The sequence below is a fragment of the Megalobrama amblycephala genome, linkage group LG21 (assembly GCF_018812025.1).
Source record: "Megalobrama amblycephala isolate DHTTF-2021 linkage group LG21, ASM1881202v1, whole genome shotgun sequence".
In the NCBI taxonomy this organism is placed as follows: Eukaryota; Metazoa; Chordata; class Actinopteri; order Cypriniformes; family Xenocyprididae; genus Megalobrama; species Megalobrama amblycephala.
Window position 1 is genome coordinate 25900964 of NC_063064.1, and position 22539 is coordinate 25923502.

The following is a 22539-nucleotide window of genomic DNA, read 5'->3' on the forward strand; positions in this document are numbered from 1 at the left end:
AGCAAAGGTGTATAGTAACAAAGTAAAAATATTTAAGCATCCTCTGAAATAAAAAAAAAAAGACATTGTTACTGGACATTACCTTGCAGCTAAAATATTATTTGTATTCAAGTGGTAGATGTTAAAAAGATCATAATTAATGTCTACATAAGGCAGGGACTGTTGATCTTTTAGATGCCAAAAAACCCTGAATTATAAACATTTTAATTATTTTATTTTTTACAGTTTTTCTCTAAACATTTCCTAGCACTCCCTTACTAAACCTCAAACACACACACACCCCAAACAAACACAGCGTGAGGCCATAGAGTCACTTACTGCAGAAACATCTCTTATGACATCAGTCTTAATAAGTCAACATGCTGTCATACAACAGCTTACTGTAAGTTCACTATATCCAACAACTGAGACACTGAGCAATGACAGGAATGTATCTCTGTGAGAGAGGAGGATAGATATTTCCTCTCAACACAGAGCCAAAAACATTTGGCACTTCATATTGAAGTGGATGACTTGTTTTGTCCTGCAAACAGTAAACAACATGGTCCAAAAAAAAAAAAAAACATTTCTCTTGGGTATAAAGGCACTCAAAGCAAATCACTAGTTTGCTGGTTTAGTCATGTAATATGCAAGGAGTTTGTCTTGAGTTTTTCAAACCATTATAACATCACTTCTGAATAAAATATATGCCTAATCTAGGTTTATAGGTTTACAGAAATAAAAGTGCAACACCATCTCTTCAAAACAGCCAAGAAACATAATCAGGCATTTTGTACTCAAACACACACACACACACACACACACACACACACACACACACACACACACACACACACACACACCAGCAACTGATCTCATTCAAGATTCTGAGGCAATAGCGCCATCTAGTAGCATTGCTTTGCCATTATCATTTTCCGAACATTAAATAGAAATACATTCTTTCTATCTCTCAGGTGCCCCGTTGTGATGTATTTGTGAGTAGGTGATGTAGGGATTTTTTCCCCCCAGTATAAGTACTAGAAAAATATAAGAATAATTAGGTATAAAGGATAAAAAAATTGGGAAAATTGCGTTTATATATAACTATATAGCTACATGCAAACATCTGTGATTTTGTCTATAGGCACGAGGCCCTGTTAAAATTAAAGAGTTAGTTCACCAAAAAATGAAAATTCTGTCATTTAGTACTCACCCTCATGTCGTTCCACACCCGTAAGACCTTCATTCATCCTCAGAACACAAATTAAGATACTTTGATTAAATCTGATGGCTCAGTGAGGCCTGCATTCAAAGCAATGACATTTCCTCTCTCAAGATCCATAAAGGTACTAAAAATACATTTAAAACAGTTCATGTGAGTTCAGTAGTTCTACCTTAATATTATAAAGCGACGAGAATATTTTTTGTGCGCCAAAAATAAAAAATAAATAAAAACAAATAACGACTTTTCAACAATCTAGTGATGGGCCGGTTTCAAAACACTGCTTCATGAAGCTTCGGAGCTTTACGAATCGAATCAAAGACTCGGAGCGCCAAAGTCACGTGATTTCAGCAGTTAAGCCGTTTGATAGGAGATTCGAATCATTGATTCGATTCGTAAAGCTCCGAAGCAGTATATTGTTGAAAAGTCGTTTTTTTTCTCTCATGAACTGATTTAAATATGTTTTTAGTACCTTTGTGGATCTTGAGAGAGGAAAGGTCATTACTGGCTATGCAGGCCTCACTGAGACATCGGATTTCAACAAAAATATCTTAATTTGCGTTCCAAAGATGAATGAAGGTCTTACGGGTGTGGAACGACATCAGGGTGAGTAATAAATGACATTATTTTCATTTTTGGGTGAACTAACCCTTTAGGTTCCACAGCACTATTGCGAGTGTGTTATTGATTTCATACAAGTTCTTGAAATATTTGAGTAACTTACGTTTTTCAGACTAAATGGGCCAGTTCGTATGTCTCTTGCCGCCAACTACAATTGTTTCTTCTAAAGAATAAGCCAAACGTATCAAGCCTGTCATCAAGCAACTCGTAGATGAAAACCCGGTCTGGAACACCGAATAAAAGTGGAGCGAAAGAGATTCCACTCCAAAGCGTTCTGCAATCACTCCTCTCTAGATCCATTCCATGTTTTCTTTCCAGTGGTGTTTTTTCGTGCTTCCAATCGAAGAGCGCAAGATATTCTTTTTGATTATCGTAAAATTGACTAAAAAAGGACTGTTATTATCCTTTGAGATGGAATATATGAGACAAAAAAATCCTTATCAGTCAAACACATGGCCTTTAAGATTTTTACTGCATCATAAAAATATTACAACATATAAAATCACCACAAAAAGTTTATTTGAGGAGATACAATTCAAACACACACAAACACAGATTGCATTTTCAATGGTTCAAAAAAAAAAAAAAAAAAAAAAAAATCCTTTGACATCAATTATTATTATTTACCCATGATGGTGTTATACAATATTTGTCTCTTTGTTATCTCAAGTCAACATAGTGTAGCAATATGAAAAATTATTTGGATATACAGACATTCCATTCAATTAATTGAAATCTGTGATGTTTACTACTGATCCACTATTACATCAAAACATGGTACTGGCACCAAATAATCATAGTACAACCAGTCATACTCCAGAAAATCTCATCTATATAGTCAAGATCTGTCTCAAATGTACAATAATTATCACAGCACTCTTTGGATGTGGTTTGAGGCAACAATTCAGTGGATCTAAACTTGTTCTACTGGAAAAAAAGGAATTACAGATAACATCGGACAGACTCAGATAAACTTAGTTTATCATTTTGTACTATATTTTATTCCTTATATGGAAATTTGTCTTTAATATCGTAATTACAAATACTAAAATTTTAATCTTGTTCCCAAATTTGTTAATGTAACAAACAGCTTATGTTGTTTTTTCTTCTCACAAGCACTTAAATTTCTCAGAAACATGCAGTTCAAATATTCTGCACAATTACTCTTAATAAAATTTACAGGATATAAAAATACCTGCCTGAGCAACTGTCAGTGTTGATTTAAAATAACTAGCACTTGAATCAATACTCAATGTCAGATGAAAGCACATAAAAAATTAAGATAAATAAAGATGGTCTATCATTAGAGGGAGTTGAAGTAAATACAATTCTTTGACACAGTGAGTGTTTTTCTGATTTGTATGTACACACACACAAACAAACAAAAAAATTGTCATCCATCCCTCAAAAAAACAGAGAGATTACCTTTCAGTTTTGACAAAAGGAGAGCACAAATATTAGAGGAGCAGCAAAATAACATACCTGCAGATCCCATAGGTATAATTAACATATCTGTAAATATATGTATTTTACATATACATACTGTATAAGAGCCATAGTATTTAAAGTAACATCCATCTGGAACGCATATTTTCCCAAACCCCATAAGTGCAAACAAAATCTCCCGGGCTCCGTGTCTCTCATGCCATGTAAACTGATAATGGCTGTTTCAAAACACTGAGTGAGAAACTACATACTATATACAACCAGTAGATATCTTACACATCAACTGATTCCAGGTTTACAAGACAGACCAGAACTTCAACAGGAGTCTATCTGAAGGCAGGGTTGACCTTTTAAATGGTAATCCGAGGCTCAGATCAGAGACACAGGTGTAGTGAACGGTGAGAAGGCGGCGTAGTTGTAGGTCAGAGGTGAGGCGGGACGGTCTGTAGGGCGTCCTCGGCAGTACGGTGCACATTAACGTTCTAGGAAAAGAAGAGAAAATGATATTATATGGATGATTTTTCAAAAATCTACTTGTTGAAATTAAAAAGACTTTTTAACTGGTACTGGTAAACTTCAAAAATAAAGCAATAATATATAAATAATTGTTTAAGCATATAATCACAAGGGTCATGGGACAAAAGGTCAGGTGATATAAAATGATATAAAACATTCGATATGATCAGCTCAATATCTCTATCCTTACACTGCCCTTTGACTTCAGGTCAAAGTCCATTGACATAAAACACATTTGCTGCCCTTTACCACTGTAATATGGTAATCTACCATGCTCATGTTATCATTTTATGGTAGTTTATTTGTAAGAAATTTTGCAGTGTAGTGCAGTTATGTGTCAGAAGCTCTTCTGTCTTTGTTCTTTAATGACAGACAGAATTGTGAGTGAATGTAAAGAGAGACAGGATTTCACTATTCAAATACATTTTATTAGCATCGCAAATATACATTACAGTAGAGATTTTTCCTCCTTCTCAGTTACCAAAAAAGGACAGTTTCACATCATAACATTCCGTAGTGTTTCAAATAATTGAAAAAAAAAAAAAATGGCTATAAATTAGTACGTAAAATCTAAAAAAAAAAAAAGATATATCTAAAATTTCTTTCTTCCACAGCTCTGCTAGCAACAAAACTTCACCTTTATTATATACACAATACACATTCCTAAATTATGAAGTGATGAATAATGTAAAATTAACCAGCCAAAACCCAACTTAATTTACAAACGCATCGATTTACATGTGCACAATAAATACATTTCACATGCTACTGGAGTGACTGGTGTTCTTTTATAGCAGCAGTTACATTCATGTGCAACTTCAGTGTGCATTTATGATAAAGTGCAGTTTAGTATTAACACGTCAATGAACAGAAAAACACAAACTGAATTCATTCTGTACATAATTATCTCAGAGTTCATCGCTTCCGAGTTGTAATTCAAAAAGGCATTTACAGTGATGTAAATATTGCCTCTGATTTTAGGAAATGCAGTAGATGCATTTTAGAATGTAAGAATATCTACAATCCTAAAGAAAATGGGAATGGGACAATGGTGTGTGAGGAACAAGGAACTGTCAGTGATGATCTGGCACTGTTAACAAAGCCTCTTCCGCCTGCCGTGACACATCTACGTTCTGTTTGAAGCAAACACAGGGAATGACGTCACGTTAATAGATGAGGTGAGTGGGTGGCGACGATGTATTAGAAGCGAGAAAAACTTGCATCAGTCCACATATATATCAAGTTGAAAACAAGACCAAAACAAAGAGCTTTTGCTTATAACTCAAGACAAAAACAAACAAAACAAAAAAACAGCAGTATAGAGTATTGAAGCTTGTTTCCGCCACGAAATACAAAAATAAAAAAGTACGTTTTTACCTCACAAATTGGACTTTTTCCTCACAATTGCAGGTTTATATCTCACAGTTCTGAGAAAAAAAAGGCAGAGGTGTGAGATAATTGCGAATAAAGTCAGAACTGTGAGTTATAAAGTCTAAATTGCAAGATATAAACTTATAATTGCGAGAAAAAAATTGAATTTTGAGCAAACTTTTTTTGGCGCAATTGCGAGTTTATATCTCACAATTCTGAGAAAAAAGTCAGAATTGTGGGAAATAAACTAGCAAATTCTGAGGGTGAAAAAAAAAATCAGAATTGTGAGATTTAAACTTGCAACTATGAGGAAAAACTCATAAATTCTGAGATAATTTTGAAAAAATTGAGAACTGTAAATTATAAAGTCAGAATGGCAAGATATAAACTCACGAATCCAAAACAAAAAAAATCTGAATTTTGAGCCAATTTTTTTCCCCATCAGAATTGTTTATATCTCAGTTCTGAGAAAAAAAGTCAGAATTGTGAGATAATTGTGAATAAAGTGAAAACTGTGAGTTATAAAGTCTAAATTGCAAAATATAAATTCATAATTGCGGGAAAAAAAAATCTGAATTTTGAGCTAACTTTTTGTCGCAATTGCGAGTTTATCTCACAATTCTGAGAAAAAAGTCAGAATTGTGGGAAATAAACTAGCAAATTCTGAGGGGGGAAAAAAAAAATCTGAATTGTGAGATTTAAACTTGCAACTGAGGAAAAAGTCAGAATTCTGAGATAATTGTGAAAAAATTGAGAACTGCGAGTTATAAATCAGAATGGCAAGATATAAACTCACAAACCCGAAACAAAAAAAAAGAAAATCAGAATTTTGAGCCAACTTTTTCCCATCAGAATTGTTTATATCTCAGTTCTGAGAAAAAAAGTCAGAATTGTGAGATAATTGTGAATAAAGTGAAAACTGTGAGTTATAAAGTCTAAATTGCAAAATATAAATTCATAATTGCGAGAAAAAAAATCTGAATTTTGAGCTAACTTTTTGTCGCAATTGCGAGTTTATCTCACAATTCTGAGAAAAAAGTCAGAATTGTGGGATATAAACTAGCAAATTCTGAGAACAAAAAAATCAGAATTGCGAGATTTAAACTTGCAACTATGAGAGAAAAGTCAGAATTCTGAGATAAATGAAAAAATTGAGAATTGCGAGATTTAAACTTGCAACTATGAGAGAAAAGTCAGAATTCTGAGATAAATTAAAAAATTGAGAATTGCGAGTTACAAAGTCAGAACTGCAAGATATAAACTCAAAATAGCGGGGGGGGGGGGAATCTGAATTTTGAGCTAACTTTTTGTTGCAATTGCAAGTTTTTATCTCACAATTCTGAGAAAAAAGTCAGAATTGCAAGATATAAACTAGCAAATTATGAGGAAAAACAATCAGAGAGAAAAAAGATGAGAATTTTGAGCTAACTTTTTGTGAGTTTATATCTCAGTTCTGAGAAAAAAAAAGTCAGAATTCTGAGATAATTGTGAAAAATTCAGAACTGTGAGTTATAAAGTCTAAATTACAAGATATAAAATCAAAATTGAATTTTGAGCCAACTTTTTGTCGCAATTGCAAATTTTTATCTCACAATTCTGAGAAAAAAGTCAGAATTGCAAGATATAAACTAGCAAATTATGAGGAAAAAAAAAATCAGAGAGAAAAAAGATGAGAATTTTGAGCTAACGTTTTGTGAGTTTATATCTCAGTTCTGAGAAAAAAAGTCCGAATTCTGAGATAATTGTGAATAAATTCAGAACTGTGAGTTATAAAGTCTAAATTGCAAGATATAAACTCAAAATTGGGGGGGGGTCTGAATTTTGAGCCAACTTTCTGTCGCAATTGCAAGTTTCTATCTCACAATTCTGAGAAAAAAGTCAGAATTGCAAGATATAAACGTACAACTATGAGATAATTCCGAAAAAGCTGAGAACTACGAGTGATAAAGTCAGAAATGCAAGATATAAACTCACAATTGCTAGAAAAAAACTCAGAATTGCGGGACATTATCTCCCAACTATGAGAAAAAAAAATAAACTACTTCCATAATAGAGAGAGAAGATGTGAACCCCCAATATTGTGATATGTTTCATAAATTGGCATGCTACAGTACAACCTAATAATGTGTTTCACCCTGGGTAAATTCATCAATGAGCCCAACACCACATCTATCATGCAACGGCTGAAGCTCAGGAGACCACAAATCTTAATCACTTTATTATTCAGAAGAGCTCTCAAGCGTAACTACAGACTGACTGCACACTTTCCCTTAAGCCATAACAGATGGGGAGGCTTTTTTAACCACCTAAGTGATTGCAATTATGAGCCTTACCGTCGGTCTGTCTCTGTGTGTATTCACAGCCTCTACTTTCAAACAGACTGACTCCACCTTACAACCTGAGGACCCAGAATGATTCACAATCAAGACTTGAAAAGCATTATTTAAAGAATAATGTCCAGGTTAGCTGACAATAGGTTCCTGTCTTACCATAGGCCACTGGTGTTAACTTCAATACTGTGTGTAGAGGGCATTTCAGATAAGGCAGTTCCTCTGCAGGAGACAAAAAACACAGCAAATAAGTAGACTTTAGATACTTTTTACTCATCACTGTGATTTAACAAGAGGTAAGATCTTCATGAGTGGTGTCATGGTGGTCATCACCTGCAGTCTTGTCCAGAAAGTAGGCCAGCAGGCATCTCATGACGGCTTGATGACAGATGACCAGAACGTTTTCCTGCCGCTCTAACTCCATGATCACAGGTTCCAGACGCTGGACCAAGTCTTCATAGGACTGTGAGAAGAGATCTGGATTAGAACCCGGTTGCACTCATGATGTAATGATCACACACATGCAAACACAATATGGCTGGATAGAATCGGGAGTTCACATGAAGTCTTGCAGTGTGATGTGCTATACTCGACTAAAATTGAATTCATTTATAATAATTAATATTATATATTATATTATATATTAATTCAGATATTAAATTAAGTATTTGAACTTTTAAAAGTTAATTTGCCACACAGCAGAACTCTTGAAATTAACTGCAAAAAGGTGATTAAAAATGGTGAAACATATATACATAATATATAATTATAAAATAGAAACAAATAGAACAAAAATAAAATAAAATTAGATGACAATATTAGATGAAACACTTAAAAATATGAAATTAAAATTAGAAATGTTGCAATGTTACAAACTGAAATAAAATTGAATGAATAGTACTAAAATGACTAAACCTAAAACAAAAATAAAAATAAATTGAAGCTAAACAGAATTAAAAAAAACAATTAAGAGGACAAAAGCACAGCAAAATTTAGATGAAAACTGAAAATATAAACAAGCTACTTCAAAATATTAATAATACTACAACAGTACATAAATAATCCTAAACACTAAATAACACTGATATAAACAAGTATACTTTTTTTTTTAAATATTCTATTATTACATTTATTGTATTCTTTAAAAATTTAAAAATAAAAAAATGTTAATAGAATCTTTTTTATTTAAAAAAAAATTATATATATATATATATATATATATATATATATATATATGTTAAAATATATCTATTTATGTTTATATATAATTTTTATTTATTATATATTGTGTGTATATATATATATATATATATATATATATATATATATATATATATGTATAGTTAAATAATTTCTTGTTTCTTGTGCTTCACTTTTTATTAGTAACACTTATATAACACTTTTTATTATTATATTTATTTATTTGTTTAACTAAAATATCGGATACAATCTGATATAAATTCTTAAGATAAATCTCTCTATTAATCTATGCATTTTTCAATGGATGCGAGACGATTAATTCATTAAATCCACAAAAACGAATTATATTAAATAGTTTGAGAGACCTATTATTAAACATGAATGTTTTGGTAATGCACAGTTAAAAAGTTCCCTATAGTTCAAATCATACGTTCACAGAAACCTTTCTCATATCTAACAGCAATTAACATGCAACTGAAATATTCCAAACTCAACAGATATTGAATGATGTGCAGTCCTTGTGTACAGCACTGAAATAAATGCACACGTAAACTTAAAACACATGTGACGAGGACCTTGCACCCAGTCTTTATCTAATAAAGTGAGAACAGTGTGGTGCTTTAACGCTCTCTGAGTAAACAGGTTAGAGATATTGATCTAAATGAGAACTGCTTGCTCTGAAGAACAAACACACTCACAACCTGGCAGATGAGGAGCAAATGGAAGCGTGTATGTGCGGCTGTGTGATTTGCTCAGTCAGAGAAATAACAGCTCACAAAAACACATGAAATAATGTCTATTAGGCACTTTGGGAACAACGTCAATACAGCCTAAAAAAACAGACTTGTTTACTCCATTTGGGAGTATTTAGTCATGAGTAACAGAGAGCCTAGCAACCAGCAACATTTAGTTGATGAGTGTTTAATGTGCTAAAGTGTGAGGAAAAGCTCTTTGTCGCCAAAGGGACATAAACGAGCAATACAAACACTGAATGATAAAACTGCAATCTTGCTATGATGCATATGGTCATTAACCCCCTGTGATTCAAGTTCAAATGAAATGCACATTTACAAAATGCACTGATTACAAGAAAACAGATTTCATGTAAACGGACCTCTCCTTTGGGATAGCGATAACGATATTTGTCCTGGTCCCGTAATGCAAACTCCAGAGGATACTTCTGCTGGATCTCCTCATACATGAGCTCCTCGCAAACGCCCTAAACACACACACAGATTGAACAGTTAATGAACACAATATCCCGAAAAGAAGGGCAAATATTGTTTAACATTTATAAACAAGAAAGATACTTACAGCATCTATCTCATTTAGAGCTTTCCACTGTTCGTATGGTACACCCACAGCTTCTGCCGTCTGTATGGTCCTCTTCATCTGACTCGTCCACACCTTCAAATCACGGATATTCTGCGACTGGATAAACTGGCCCAAAGCATCAGCAAACTGAGAGGGAATGTGAAAAAACAGAGATTTTATTTGATAACTAACACAGAAAACCCATTTTAAACAGGACTGATAATTACTTGCATGTTATGGCCAATAACTGATAAATGGCTGATATTAAAATTCTATACTGTTTTGTCAAGTCAAGTAAAGTCACCTTTATTCCTATAGCGCTTTATACAATGTAGATTGATTCAAAGCAGCTTTTCAGGCATAAACAGGAAAATAATGATTCAATGATGCAAACAATGAGTTCAATTCAGCTGTAAAGCAGCTCTAATAAGAAAATGGTGTCATTGTTCAGCTGAGGTCAGTTTTGTCTAAAAATAAAAACTAAAATCAATCCTTTGAACTGCTACAAGTTTTGAATTTAAAATTCACACTGTTGGTTTCTGGGTCCAGTGATTTTGAATATTAAATTATTATAATGTCTAATGTTTATTAATATACATCTATTTAACTGTTCAAAAGGTCTGTTCAGACAGTACTATTGTGAAATATTATTACAATTTAAAATAGCAGTTTTCTATTTAATTAATTTCTGTGATGCAAAGCTGAATTTTCAGCATCATTACTCCAGTCTTCAAGGTCACATGATCCTTCAGAAATCATTCTGATATGCTGATTTGATGCTCGAGAAACATTTCTTATTATTATCAATGTTGAAAACAGTTGTGCTGTTTAATATTTTTGTGGAAACCTTGATACATTTTTCTTCATTTTTCTCTTATTCTTTGATAAATGAAAAGATAAAAAGAACAGCATTTATCATACATAGAAATCTTTTCTAACATTATAAAGGTCTTTACTGTCACTTGATCAATTTAATGTATCCTTGCTGAATCAAAGTATTAATTTCTTTAAAATAAAAATAAAAACTCACTGACCCCAAAATTTTTGAATTATATGTGACCCGCTCTGGCGAAATGAGTCGGAAGTTGCAACGTTCTATTTTAAGATATGGGCCGATAATGTGGAAAAACAATGAAAAAAATCGTTTTTTTTTTTTTTTTAAGCTAATTCCAAAGAACAGACTTTCAAAAATAATCTCCCAAAGTTTCGTAGTCCAGACAATTGAGTAAAGGTATTTAAATGGCTATTAAATTTGACATGGTTTTACTAAATTCGCTGGAAATGAACTTCTCAACTCCTCTCGTCACTTATGAGGAATAAATAGTTTATCCCTTTAAATGCAATGGATTTTGAAAGATATCAACAAAAAAACGGGCAAAAAACTTTAAAAGCGATTTTCTCAGGTTTTCAATTGGAAAAAGAGGGCAGACGACCATAATTCAAATGGGTATATCTTTAAAACCATTCAAGGTATGACTTTGGCTAAAATATATCATTTTAAAGCTTATTGTCTCATCTTTCCATTGATACCAAAATCTCAATTTTGAAATTTGGGTCACTGTGACTCATTTTGCTGGATCAGGTCACATATGTGTCTGTCCTGATTTCATCACTTTCACATGGTATTTCAAGACCACCTATTTTTGTGCTTGTTAGTTATGCTAAAAATGATGACCATGTAAATTTACAGCTTACCTGCTTTCCCCTTGCCGAAAGACCTGAATCTCCTCCGATACGACCTTTGACATTCAGATCACTCTCTCCATGCCGGCACAAGTAGATGGAGCGGGGTGTGATGTGGATGTTCATGAGGTAGTAAACTATTCGGCTCTGTATGTGGTCCTGGACCCGATTCACCAGGTACCGCCTTCCCACATCGATGATCTTTATGAACGAAAGGTCCCTGAACACACCAAAAAAACAAAATGGTAAATTAATTGATTCAAGATGCATTGGATTCATTTCAACAGCACCAAAACGCCATTTACCTGTCCAGTTCCTCATCCAGTGGCTGATAGGAGTTTTCATAACATTTTATCCTCTTCATAAAGTCTGCGACGGCTTCTTCTGTGTTACAGTGTGTGTAGTCTGGACTGCCCAACTTCACTTGCTGAAAACCAACACCACAAATTTAGCCCAAAAACAGTCAAAACAAAGTGAGATAAAAATATATTGTGCATTTCTGAGACGTACCACAATGTTCTCTGCAATAACATCAGGGTCTTCACACACAGATTCTACAAAGAAAACCTGAGGGATGTGAAAAGAGTGTTTTAAAACAGCTGAAGTGAGAAACACATTAGATAAATATCGTAGATGAATTATCCAATAGCCAGCACCTTGAAGCCATTCTGCTCTGCAAATCTGATGATCGTCTCTCTCCTTTCTCTTGTTGTGTTTGTGGCATCAAAAACCTGAAGATTGTAAAGCAAAAAGAGTAAATGCATAAAACAAAAACAAAGAAATAAAGTTCTAAAATTCATTCTAAATATAAAAGAATAGCACACCGCAACTATAACGATAATGGCACAAAGAAAGGATACCACTGGAATCACTTTAAGAATGATTTTTTTCCAGCTGATGAATGACAGTTATCGTTCTTGATGTGAACGGGTCTTTAGTATGGATAAAGGGCTTGACTTACAAAAAAAAAGATGTGTTTTCAAATGTATCTGGATTAATAGCCTTCATAACTTGTACTTGAGCACAGTATTTATTAGGGCTGGGACAATACATTGATGCATCGCGAATCATGATATTTTCCATATCCATCGCGATTCTCTCTCTAACTGATTCTGAGCTTAGTTTTCAACAGCAGATGGCACTGCGTGCTTTAGAAACAGACGCACTCTGAGACACACCACTGCAACCTTCTATAAAATAATCATTCATAAAGTTCGAAAAGGTTGAAGCGAATTACAGTGGTGTTTGCAGTGGGCTGTTTACATTTTTCTCGCATCATAAAAGCATTCTGAGGTGCAAATACATTCTCAGACTCAGCCGAACGCACAAGCGCTCTTCTTCATGAGCATTTGAGCATGCTGTTAAAAAATAACCTAGAACGCCATCTGCTGTTAAAAACTAAGCTCAGAATCAATTTGCGATGCATTTAGAAAATATCAGAAACGATCCACGAATCGCAATGCATCTATAGTATTGTCCCAGCCCTGGTATTTAGACCCATATGAAATTCTCTATTGAATGTTTCAAATGTTTTCCTTACCGCCACGTGGCCACCTTCATCTGTGAGAAACTGCCGTACGTCATTGAGAGCTGCCAATGCACACTGCCTAAAAGAAACAAGAAATCACATGAGCTTCTAAATATTCTTGGCATTTTTAAACCAGTGGTTTTAGTTCATATTTTGAATGGTCACCATTGATAAAATCCATGTCTTACTTCCTGATTTTAAGACCCTCTTCATTATCTGGTCTGAAGAACTCAAAGGATTTGTAGATCTTCACACATTCACGTCTGTACTGCCCAACATTGAACTCTAGGGAAAGTAAAAAAAAAAAAAAAAAAAAAAAAAAAGGGGGACAAACCAATTTTGGGATCAGCAAAGCAACTAATTGGCCCGCATTTCAACAGCTGTCATAAATCACCATTTTATACTGTATGAGAATCACACTGCATGTGCTTTTGTACCTTTTGTCGGAACATCAATCCAGTTGAGGTAGCGTGTCAGTTTCTTGGAGATGTAGGTCTTTCCTCTGGCTGGTAGACCCACGGTTACTATAAGTGTGGGGCAGTTGGTCATGCATACTGGAAGACAAAGAATACAGTAGCTCATAAAACACTTACATATACTACAGGTGAACTGTCCATCGTCACACTATATGGTGTAAAGAACAGAAATGTTGTAATCTATGAGCAGTTTAGGTGACCTTTTTATTGCTTTAATAAAATCTGTGAGTTGTCATTGTAGAGCATAAGTCATTTCGGTATCTCCACATCAAATTGCATAATATCATATCGATGTCAACATAGTCCTGCAATCTAAAACGGTTGAAAATTATGTTGTTCTTGGTCTGTACATTTTAAATGATATACTATTTTTTAAAAATACGCCAATATTGATATTAGTAAAGCTTTCGAGAGGTGAAACAGTTCTTTAACAAATCAAGAACCGAGCAGTTTTACAAGAGCAATATGTAGCCGTTGAAATATTTCAGAGCAGTGCATAACTGATAATTTAAAGATAAAAAAATTTAACTTTATTATAGAAATTTCCATGACTTTTAAGATTTTATTAATTTACATGACTTTCCCTTATGTAAAATATATATATAAAATAATTACAGTGACATTATTTCACATATGTTCAGCATTCCCCGTTATGGAAAACCTGAAATATGAAGGATAAAATATTATATATATATTTCAGGTTTTCCATAAAAAAATATACATATATAAATAAAATTTAAAAAAAAAAAAAAAAAAAAAATATATATATATATATATATATATATATATATATATATATATATATATATATATAATTTTTTTTATCCTTCATACTTCAGGTTTTCCATAACCGTGGGAACGCTGAACATATGTGAAATAATGTCACTGTAATTATTTTATTTACAATTATTATTAGTATTATTATTAGTTTATTATATTCTAATTCATATAGATGTATAGTTTATTTGAAAATGCATTTACTAGTGAACTACTAAGTATTATGTTACAATTTATACTGTTATTAATAAACGTTATATACAGATATACCTCAATATATACCTAAATTACCCATATATTCATTTAAATACATGTAATCTATTTAATGTTTAATTAAAAAAAAACAAAAAAAAAAAAAAACATGCTATCAAATAAAAAGCATGTAGATTTGTTTCACACATTATTAAATTGTATCACCATAGAAGTATTGCATCAGAAAGCCCCTTTAACCCTCATCTGACTCCAGCATCAGTGTCCGGCTCACATCCTTTCATCCATACTTACCCTTTCTTTGACTAATGTGTCTCTCTGGAAGGCCGTTTTTGGAGGACGGCACCCATATTTTCTTTAAAGGATTCTGTGTGAGCTCTCGGGTTAGACTATTACCACATTGCTCCGTGTTGTTCTCTATTAAACTCATTATATTCGTCGTCTCAACGCACGAGCGTCCATTACCATTAGTGCGCACTAAAGGCAGCGGGGAAGAATGTCATGAGACTGGTAGAGAACGGCCTACCGTAACGGCACGAAAGGATGCGCACCTGAAACCTTACCGTAGTGCCAGGTGTAAATTCACATAGTGATTAAGCGTAGGACAGATTATATGTTTCCTAAAATACCGACCTGGTCTGTATACGTGTCTATATATTAATATTCATATACTATTTTCAACTCAACTGTTATTAAAGTTCGTCTGTGTCACGAATCACGATCATTCTGCAGACCGCTGTTGATCGTGTGGTATCTGTTACTTTTCTCCGCGCTGTTCTGGATGGACTAGTCATCAGTCGTTTGTGATTGGTTACTGGCCAAAGCATTGTTGCCGCGTGTTTCCCTTTGTTTGTAATATACCATTATTTAAATGCCTAGTTTTATGATTAAAGCCCTGCAGTTTTAATTGTGGAAAGCAAAACATATATAATGCAATCCAATGATTTAGAGTTGAACATAAACATTAACATTCATCAAAAGCCTGTTTTATCATTTGATACATACATTTAAACATGATTTTTCAACAACAACAACAAAAAATGTTGTATGGATAATCAAGTACACCTAAGTAGCTTCAGTCCAGTAAATGTTCATCTTGTAAGAATAACGTTTATGTTGTTATTAATATTCAATATTTGCTTTAAACAAATATTTAACGACTTCACAGCAAAAAAAAAAAAAAAAAGACACGTGTACCACTTTAGGATTATACTAAAAACATTTTACTTGCTAAAAAAATTATAAGCTATCAATCAGAAGACATGTAGATTGTAAAACAGATTTTTTTGATAATTTGTAATTTAATACAGTAGGCTAACCCGAGCGCCACCGTGTGGTACTGGACATTTTATTATTATTTTTTATTATTTTAATGTTTTAGTGTTCATTTACAAAATGAATATACATGTTTGAGATTTATAAAATAAAATAAATGCACAATAAAAAACCTTAAAACAATACTGGTTTACACTGATCATGGACATTTTCAATGGCCTTTGCAGGGTGTTGGCAAGATGTTACTTGGAAAGTCCGATTTTACCAGATGTGCTTGTAAAACCTGTTTTCCCTGTGACATTAGGATATAAAGAGGATCCTTGTAATAACCACACTTACCTTAAATACAAAAGAATGTAAATTAGGTCAAAGTTCACCTTCAAAATTAGCAGTGTGAAAGATCATAGACACAGATTAAACTTAAAACAGCAAATCACTACACTCCAAAATGGCAGCCCATTACAATAATATATATTTTAAGGCTAAAAAAAAAGTCAGAATCTTCTTTTTCTTACATTTTGGAAGTGGACGTAGTCAAAGACATGATACTACACACAAATTAACCACTAGATGGCAAGAAAGAGACATTTTCATGACTACGCACCCTGTGGATTGTGGGTAGGGGATTTGACTTGAGCTGTGAGCATAGCTTGATAATAACAGTGATTTGTGATAAATTGCATGTATTTATATCAGTGCACAATGTTTTGGCACTGAAATGGGTTAACAGATCATCTAAGGTAGAAAAACAGTGAGGCTACATAATGTTATTTCAGCAAACACATCAGCTTTAGCTAGAGGACAATTTCATAATTTGCAAAATATTCTACTTAACAACACAAATGCATATTAGTAACAGCCTTTTCTCCTTTTCTACCATAAACATTTCCTCACAAAATGGAAATGATTTGCAACAGATCCTTCAATTGTGACTAAAAGCTGTTCTGAATAAGGAACTAGTAAACCACAAAAACTCTACAATCATATTCACTCCCAATTCTAGATTTCATTATACAGTAGAGTATATTGTCAAACTATGAATCATATTTTCTAGTTAGTAAATCATACATCAGCATTCAGATTTCCAGGGAAAACTAGATCTGAACAAGCAAAAGTGGGTGTGGAATAAGTCATTCTGCAAACAACAGATCATAAATCATATCTCCCAAAAACTGTCATAGCTCGAAATTCCTGATACTACGAGCTTCCATTGGCTTTAGTTCTTATATGTACTTGTTTGGAATCTGACTGTCATTCCCATCACAACGGATTCAGAGATACTTCATGGATACAAACCCACAACCATTTAATTACAAACCCAAATTGTTATGCATTACTGCACCCACCTCCTCATTTTCCTGTCATTTGAACAAATCTGGAAGAAATACAAGAGCAGCATTTGCTGATAACCTTAATTATAAAATCCTGCTGATGTTTGTCATCTCTCTAGGTCATAGTAGTGTATTTTTACAACCATACAAGCTGCAGTTTACCTCCATGTCAGTCATCTAACAAACATGGCCATGATTTGACCTCAACTCCTCCACAATCCTGCACAGCATGAATGACATGCCCAACACAAACACTACTGAGAAATGACACAAAACGTTTCACAACCTAAATGAAATCGACCTTAGGTGCACATAAATCCTCAATGGATGCAGCACATGACCTAAACACTATGTGCTTATCTTCATTCATTCAATGCATTACACAGAACACAGCGTCAGTTTATTTTTAGACCTCATGCATGGTTTACAGCAATGTATAGCCATAGGTTATGTGAGTATATTAATAACAGGCCATATATATTATTACTGCTCAAAAAACCGGATCGTGGACTCTTAAGTCTAACGCACACGCGCCTACGTGACAGAGTCTTGTTTACTTCTTCCTCCTCGCGTACACAATACCAGCTGCTTCCGCCAGAAAACAGCCATAACCTCATGTTCCTTACCCTTTTTATCCAGAATCTGCGTGTTTTTGGACCGGCTGGCACCCCTCATTGTCCGCGTTTTGTGTGTTAGTGCTTTATTTTGATGCTGGAGCCTTGAGGTATAAAGGAGAAGTATGTGAAAACACGAGCGCACACGCCCACTGATTGACAAGTGGAGCAGCCAATCGCTGCGAAGCAGAGGCGAGCAGACACACCCACCCTTCATTAGAAAGAATCAGGGGAAAGTTTGTGTTGATACTGTTGCGCAGTGTTATGCAATGTTTTATATATTACACAGGAATGTGTAAATAAGAGTACTCGATTCTTTGTTTGCATGTTTAAATAAAAGGGATTGTATTTTTGAACACGCCCCAAAACGGTTTAATCTTAAATGACAGCAGTCTAGTTTTTTAATTAAACTATATAACTATAATATAGTAACTATAGTTTAATATATATAAATTATATAATATTAGATCAAAAAAAAACTATAGGTTTTTGGGACCTATATAATGTTATATTAACGTACTAAAAATAATATATATTTTGATACTATCATGTGATTTTGGGGGGTTGGGGGGTAAACTATCTATCTATCTATCTATCTATCTATCTATCTATCTATCTATCTATCTATCTATCTATCTATCTGTCTGTCTGTCTGTCTATTTATCTATCATCTGTCTGTCTGTCTATCTATCTATCGTCTGTCTGTCTATCTATCTATCTATCTGTCTGTCTATTTATCTATCATCTGTGTCTGTCTGTCTGTCTATCTATCTATCTATCATCTGTCTGTCTGTCTATCTATCTATCTATCTATCTATCTGTCTGTCTATCTATCTATCTATCGTCTGTCTGTCTATCTATCTATCTATCTATCTATCTATCTGTCTGTCTGTCTGTCTGTTTATTTATCTATCATCTGTCTGTCTGTCTGTCTATTTATCTATCATCTGTCTGTCTGTCTATCTATCGTCTGTCTGTCTATCTATCTATCTATCTGTCTGTCTATTTATCTATCATCTGTCTGTCTGTCTGTCTGTCTATCTATCTATCTATCATCTGTCTATCTATCTATCTATCTATCTATCTATCTATCTATCTATCTGTCTATCTATCTATCGTCTGTCTGTCTATCTATCTATCTGTCTATCTGTCTGTCTGTCTATTTATCTATCATCTGTCTGTCTGTCTATCTATCGTCTGTCTGTCTATCTATCTATCTGTCTGTCTATCTATCTATCTATCGTCTGTCTGTCTATCTATCTGTCTGTCTGTCTATTTATCTATCATCTGTCTGTCTGTCTGTCTGTCTGTCTATCTATCTATCTGTCTGTCTGTCTGTCTGTCTGTCTGTCTGTCTGTCTATTTATCTATTATCTGTCTGTCTCTCTCTCTATCTATCTATCTATCTATCTATCTATCTATCTATCATCCATCTGTCTATCTATCTATCTATCATCTGTCTGTCTATCTATCTATCTATCTATCTATCTATCTATCTATCTATCTATCTATCATCTGTCTGTCTATCTATCTATCTATCTATCTATCATCTGTCTGTCTGTCTATCTATCTATCATCTATCTGTCCATCTGTCTGTCTATCTATCTATCTATCTATCTATCTATCTATCGTCTATCTATCTATCTATCTATCTATCTATCTATCTATCTATATACTTGAATATCTAGAGGTACACTATAAGATGTTCTGGTATATGTGCTTTTGGGATGGATGGATGGATGGACAGATTATAAGGAATTACACCATTTAAATGTGGAGAATCAATTAAAATCTAATTCAATAAGGCCTACATTTGCCTGCTAATACAGGAGAGGTGTTTTAATTTCAAGATGTCTCTCAGGAGATGTCTCTGCTATATTAGGAACATCTTGACCTGCTGGACGCTGCAGTGATTCTGCATTCAAAAACATTTTTAGCTTGTACAGTTGGAACATGTCAGTCACGTAGCGACATGTAAAGCCACAGTAAAAACAGATAGAGCTGTGGAAACAGGCCAAGTTGGGACACAGGTCACACAGGTCTGTGCTTGATGATAAGATCTATTCATATGGAAAATATCAATAGATAAACAAAGTTGAAATGGTTTGAACTTGACTTGCATTCGGTATGTTTTTGTTGCTCGATAAATCCAGTGCTTTATGGTAAGTTGTAAAAAAGGCAAAAGTGTGATGCTAGTTAGTTACGGCTACGTTCAGACTGGAACAAAGCAGGGCATGAAATTGTGATGAGGGCATGAAATTAAGAAGGGTCCCTAGGAACAGGATGTAAATGTGATCTGGTGCACGCAAGCACACACCCACACACACTCAAACACGTCAATATATAATCTTGTGATGTTTCCATCAGAAAAAGTGTGTGAAACATCATATCAGGGCTGTCTGAAAAAATATTTAGTGTCACAGAGTGGAAAAAACTGTATACAATATGAAAAACAAGACCGTAGGGAAGGCTGAAAATAAATACACAACTTGTGACAACAGATCCTGACCTTTACGTGTCTGTCCGGAACATTCTTTATAAAGGCCATAGTGATTAGTGACCCTGCCTCGCAAGTCTTACCCCTATTCCTGGCTCTTACTGCATAGATGAGCTCTTGAGCAAGACACCCAGTCACTGCTTTGTTCTGTATGTCAGTTAATTCCATAATATATAAGAAATGAGATACGGTCAAGAAACTAAAAGTACTTACCTTTCATGTAAACACATTGATCTGAATATCACATTGACAATTGGTGTTTTTATGGATTTATAGGTTTGATTATATTGGTATGTTTTATTTACACAAATGTAGATTTGTTAAAATGAGTTTTGTGGCAATAAAAATTTGTTTAATATTTTATTTCAATCCTTAAAGGGTTAGTTCACTCAAAAATGGAAATTCTGTCATGAATTACTCACCCTCATGTCGTTCCACACCCGTAAGACCTTCGTTCATCTTCAGAACACAAATTTAGATATTTTTCAGATGTCCAGAAAGCTACTAAAGACAAATTTAAAACAGTTCATGTGACTACAGTGGTTCAACCTTAATATTATAAAGCGATGAGAATACGTTCTGTGCGCCAAAAAAACAAAATAACGACTTTATTCAAAAATATATAGTGATGGGCGATTTCAAAACACTGCTTCATGAAGCTTCGAAGCTTTACGAATCTTTTGTTTCGAGTCAGTGGTTCGGAGCTTGTATCAAACTACCAAAGTCACGCCCCCCAGTGGTGAACCATTGAAATTTCGAAACACTTATGACGTAACGAAGCCTCGTTTACTGAAATCATGTGACTTTGGCAGTTTGATACATGCTCTGAACCACTGATTTGAAACAAAAGATTCATAAACAGTGTTGCCACGTCCGTGGTTTTCCCGCAGAATTGGGCTACTTTTACACTGTTGCCACGGGTTGTTTTTCATGTCCGCGGGTTAAATTGGCCCTCAAATGATGTGATATTTAGCCCCTGGAATGCAAATTTTACCAGGGGATCCCCTCCAAAAACACAGATCTTACCCCCGGAATGCAATTTTTACCATGGGACCCCCCTTGAAATGCGATTGGGCTAGTTTTAGCCCAAAACTGGGCGGGTTTTGGTGTGAAAACCTGGCTACCCTGTTCGTAAAGCTTCGAAGCTTCATGAAGCAGTATTTTGAAATCGCCCATCACTAGATATTGTTGAATAAAGTCGTTATTTTGTTTTTTTGGTGCACAAAAAATATTCTCTTCGCTTCATAACATTAAGGTTGAACCATGAACCAAGGTAGTCAGTTTTAAGTTTTAAGTATGTCTTTAGTAGCTTTCTGGGCATCTGAAAGTGTTAATTATCTCACTGGCAATGGAGGCCTCACTGAGCCATCGGATTTTATCAAAAATATCTTAATTTGTGTTCCAAAGATGAACAAAGGTCTTACAGGTGTGGAACGACATGAGGGTGGGTAATTAATTTTTGGGTGAACTAACCCTTTAAGTTAATGACATTAACCATGAACACTATCATTTGACATCCTGATAGTGTCCAAATACCTTTTTGTCTTAATTTTTAGCATTATATCAACTGTTTTATCATTTATCAAATTTGTTCTGAGAAATGTTATGCTTGAAAAGTGTACTTACGCTATATTTCTTTAAAATAAGTATCACTTGTTTTGATATTTTGTTATCTAATGCAATAGGATTCATATATTTTGAGTGCGGACTAAGTATTAAAATATTCCTTGAGGTCACTGTATGTTGCAAGAATAGTTTGCAATAATTGTTCATGATCGTGAGGCACTTGTTCCTCAAAGATCAGGTGAGCATTTGTCTCAGATGAGCGCTGGCATAAACTAGGGGAAAGGTCAATGTTAAGTGGTCGTCTAAATATGTTCACTAGAAAGTGGCCCGTTATCAGCCAGACTAATGCTGGCTTTGCACCAAAAGCTGTGTGATACATGCTATTTATAAACCTCAGTGCCTGACCACAAAGAAAGCAGGTCATTTAGTACAGGCTGCTTTCAAGTGACGCATTTTCTGTCAATAAAACATTTTTTTAAAAGTTAGAACGGGAAAAAATTCCTTCTCAGAATCTACTCCGTTTCATAGTAAGAATAAACACAAACAGCGTAAGTATCTTTGGGAAATCCCAATATTTTATAAT

The 22539-nt window shown here is 34.1% G+C and overlaps 1 protein-coding gene across 6 annotated transcripts; it reads right to left on the reverse strand.

Moving 5' to 3' along the window:
* Window positions 1-2275: 2275 nt before the first annotated feature.
* On the reverse strand, window positions 2276-18064 carry pfkfb4a (6-phosphofructo-2-kinase/fructose-2,6-biphosphatase 4a). 6 transcript variants are annotated; one of them, XM_048172412.1, is made up of 15 exons: window positions 17906-18064; window positions 13648-13764; window positions 13399-13495; window positions 13223-13289; window positions 12339-12413; window positions 12193-12249; window positions 11988-12109; window positions 11695-11902; window positions 10000-10146; window positions 9800-9904; window positions 7819-7948; window positions 7645-7707; window positions 7489-7553; window positions 5162-5211; window positions 2276-3750 (listed from the first exon to the last, which is right to left on the reverse strand). In XM_048172412.1, the coding sequence occupies exons 1-14, from the start codon at window positions 17952-17954 to the stop codon at window positions 5197-5199; spliced, it is 1317 nt and encodes a 438-aa protein (XP_048028369.1). In that variant the 5' UTR covers window positions 17955-18064; the 3' UTR covers window positions 2276-3750; window positions 5162-5196. The 6 variants fall into 6 exon arrangements, with proteins under 6 accessions (XP_048028369.1, XP_048028366.1, XP_048028371.1 ...); XM_048172411.1 differs by lacking the exon at window positions 2276-3750 and adding an exon at window positions 4191-4917; XM_048172409.1 differs by lacking the exon at window positions 5162-5211.
* Window positions 18065-22539: the final 4475 nt, after the last annotated feature.

Bases quoted from the DNA above. Each gene is read 5' to 3' on its own strand.
- pfkfb4a (XM_048172414.1), bottom strand. From the start codon at position 15,103: ATGAGTTTAATAGAGAACAACACGGAGCAATGTGGTAATAGTCTAACC. The intron at 7,949-9,799 runs GTCCGTTTACAT...CTCTTCTCACAG, and splicing joins ATCGCTATCCCAAAGGAGAG to TCCTATGAAGACTTGGTCCA. The intron at 7,708-7,818 runs GTGATGACCACC...TGTCTCCTGCAG, and splicing joins CTTTCTGGACAAGACTGCAG to AGGAACTGCCTTATCTGAAA.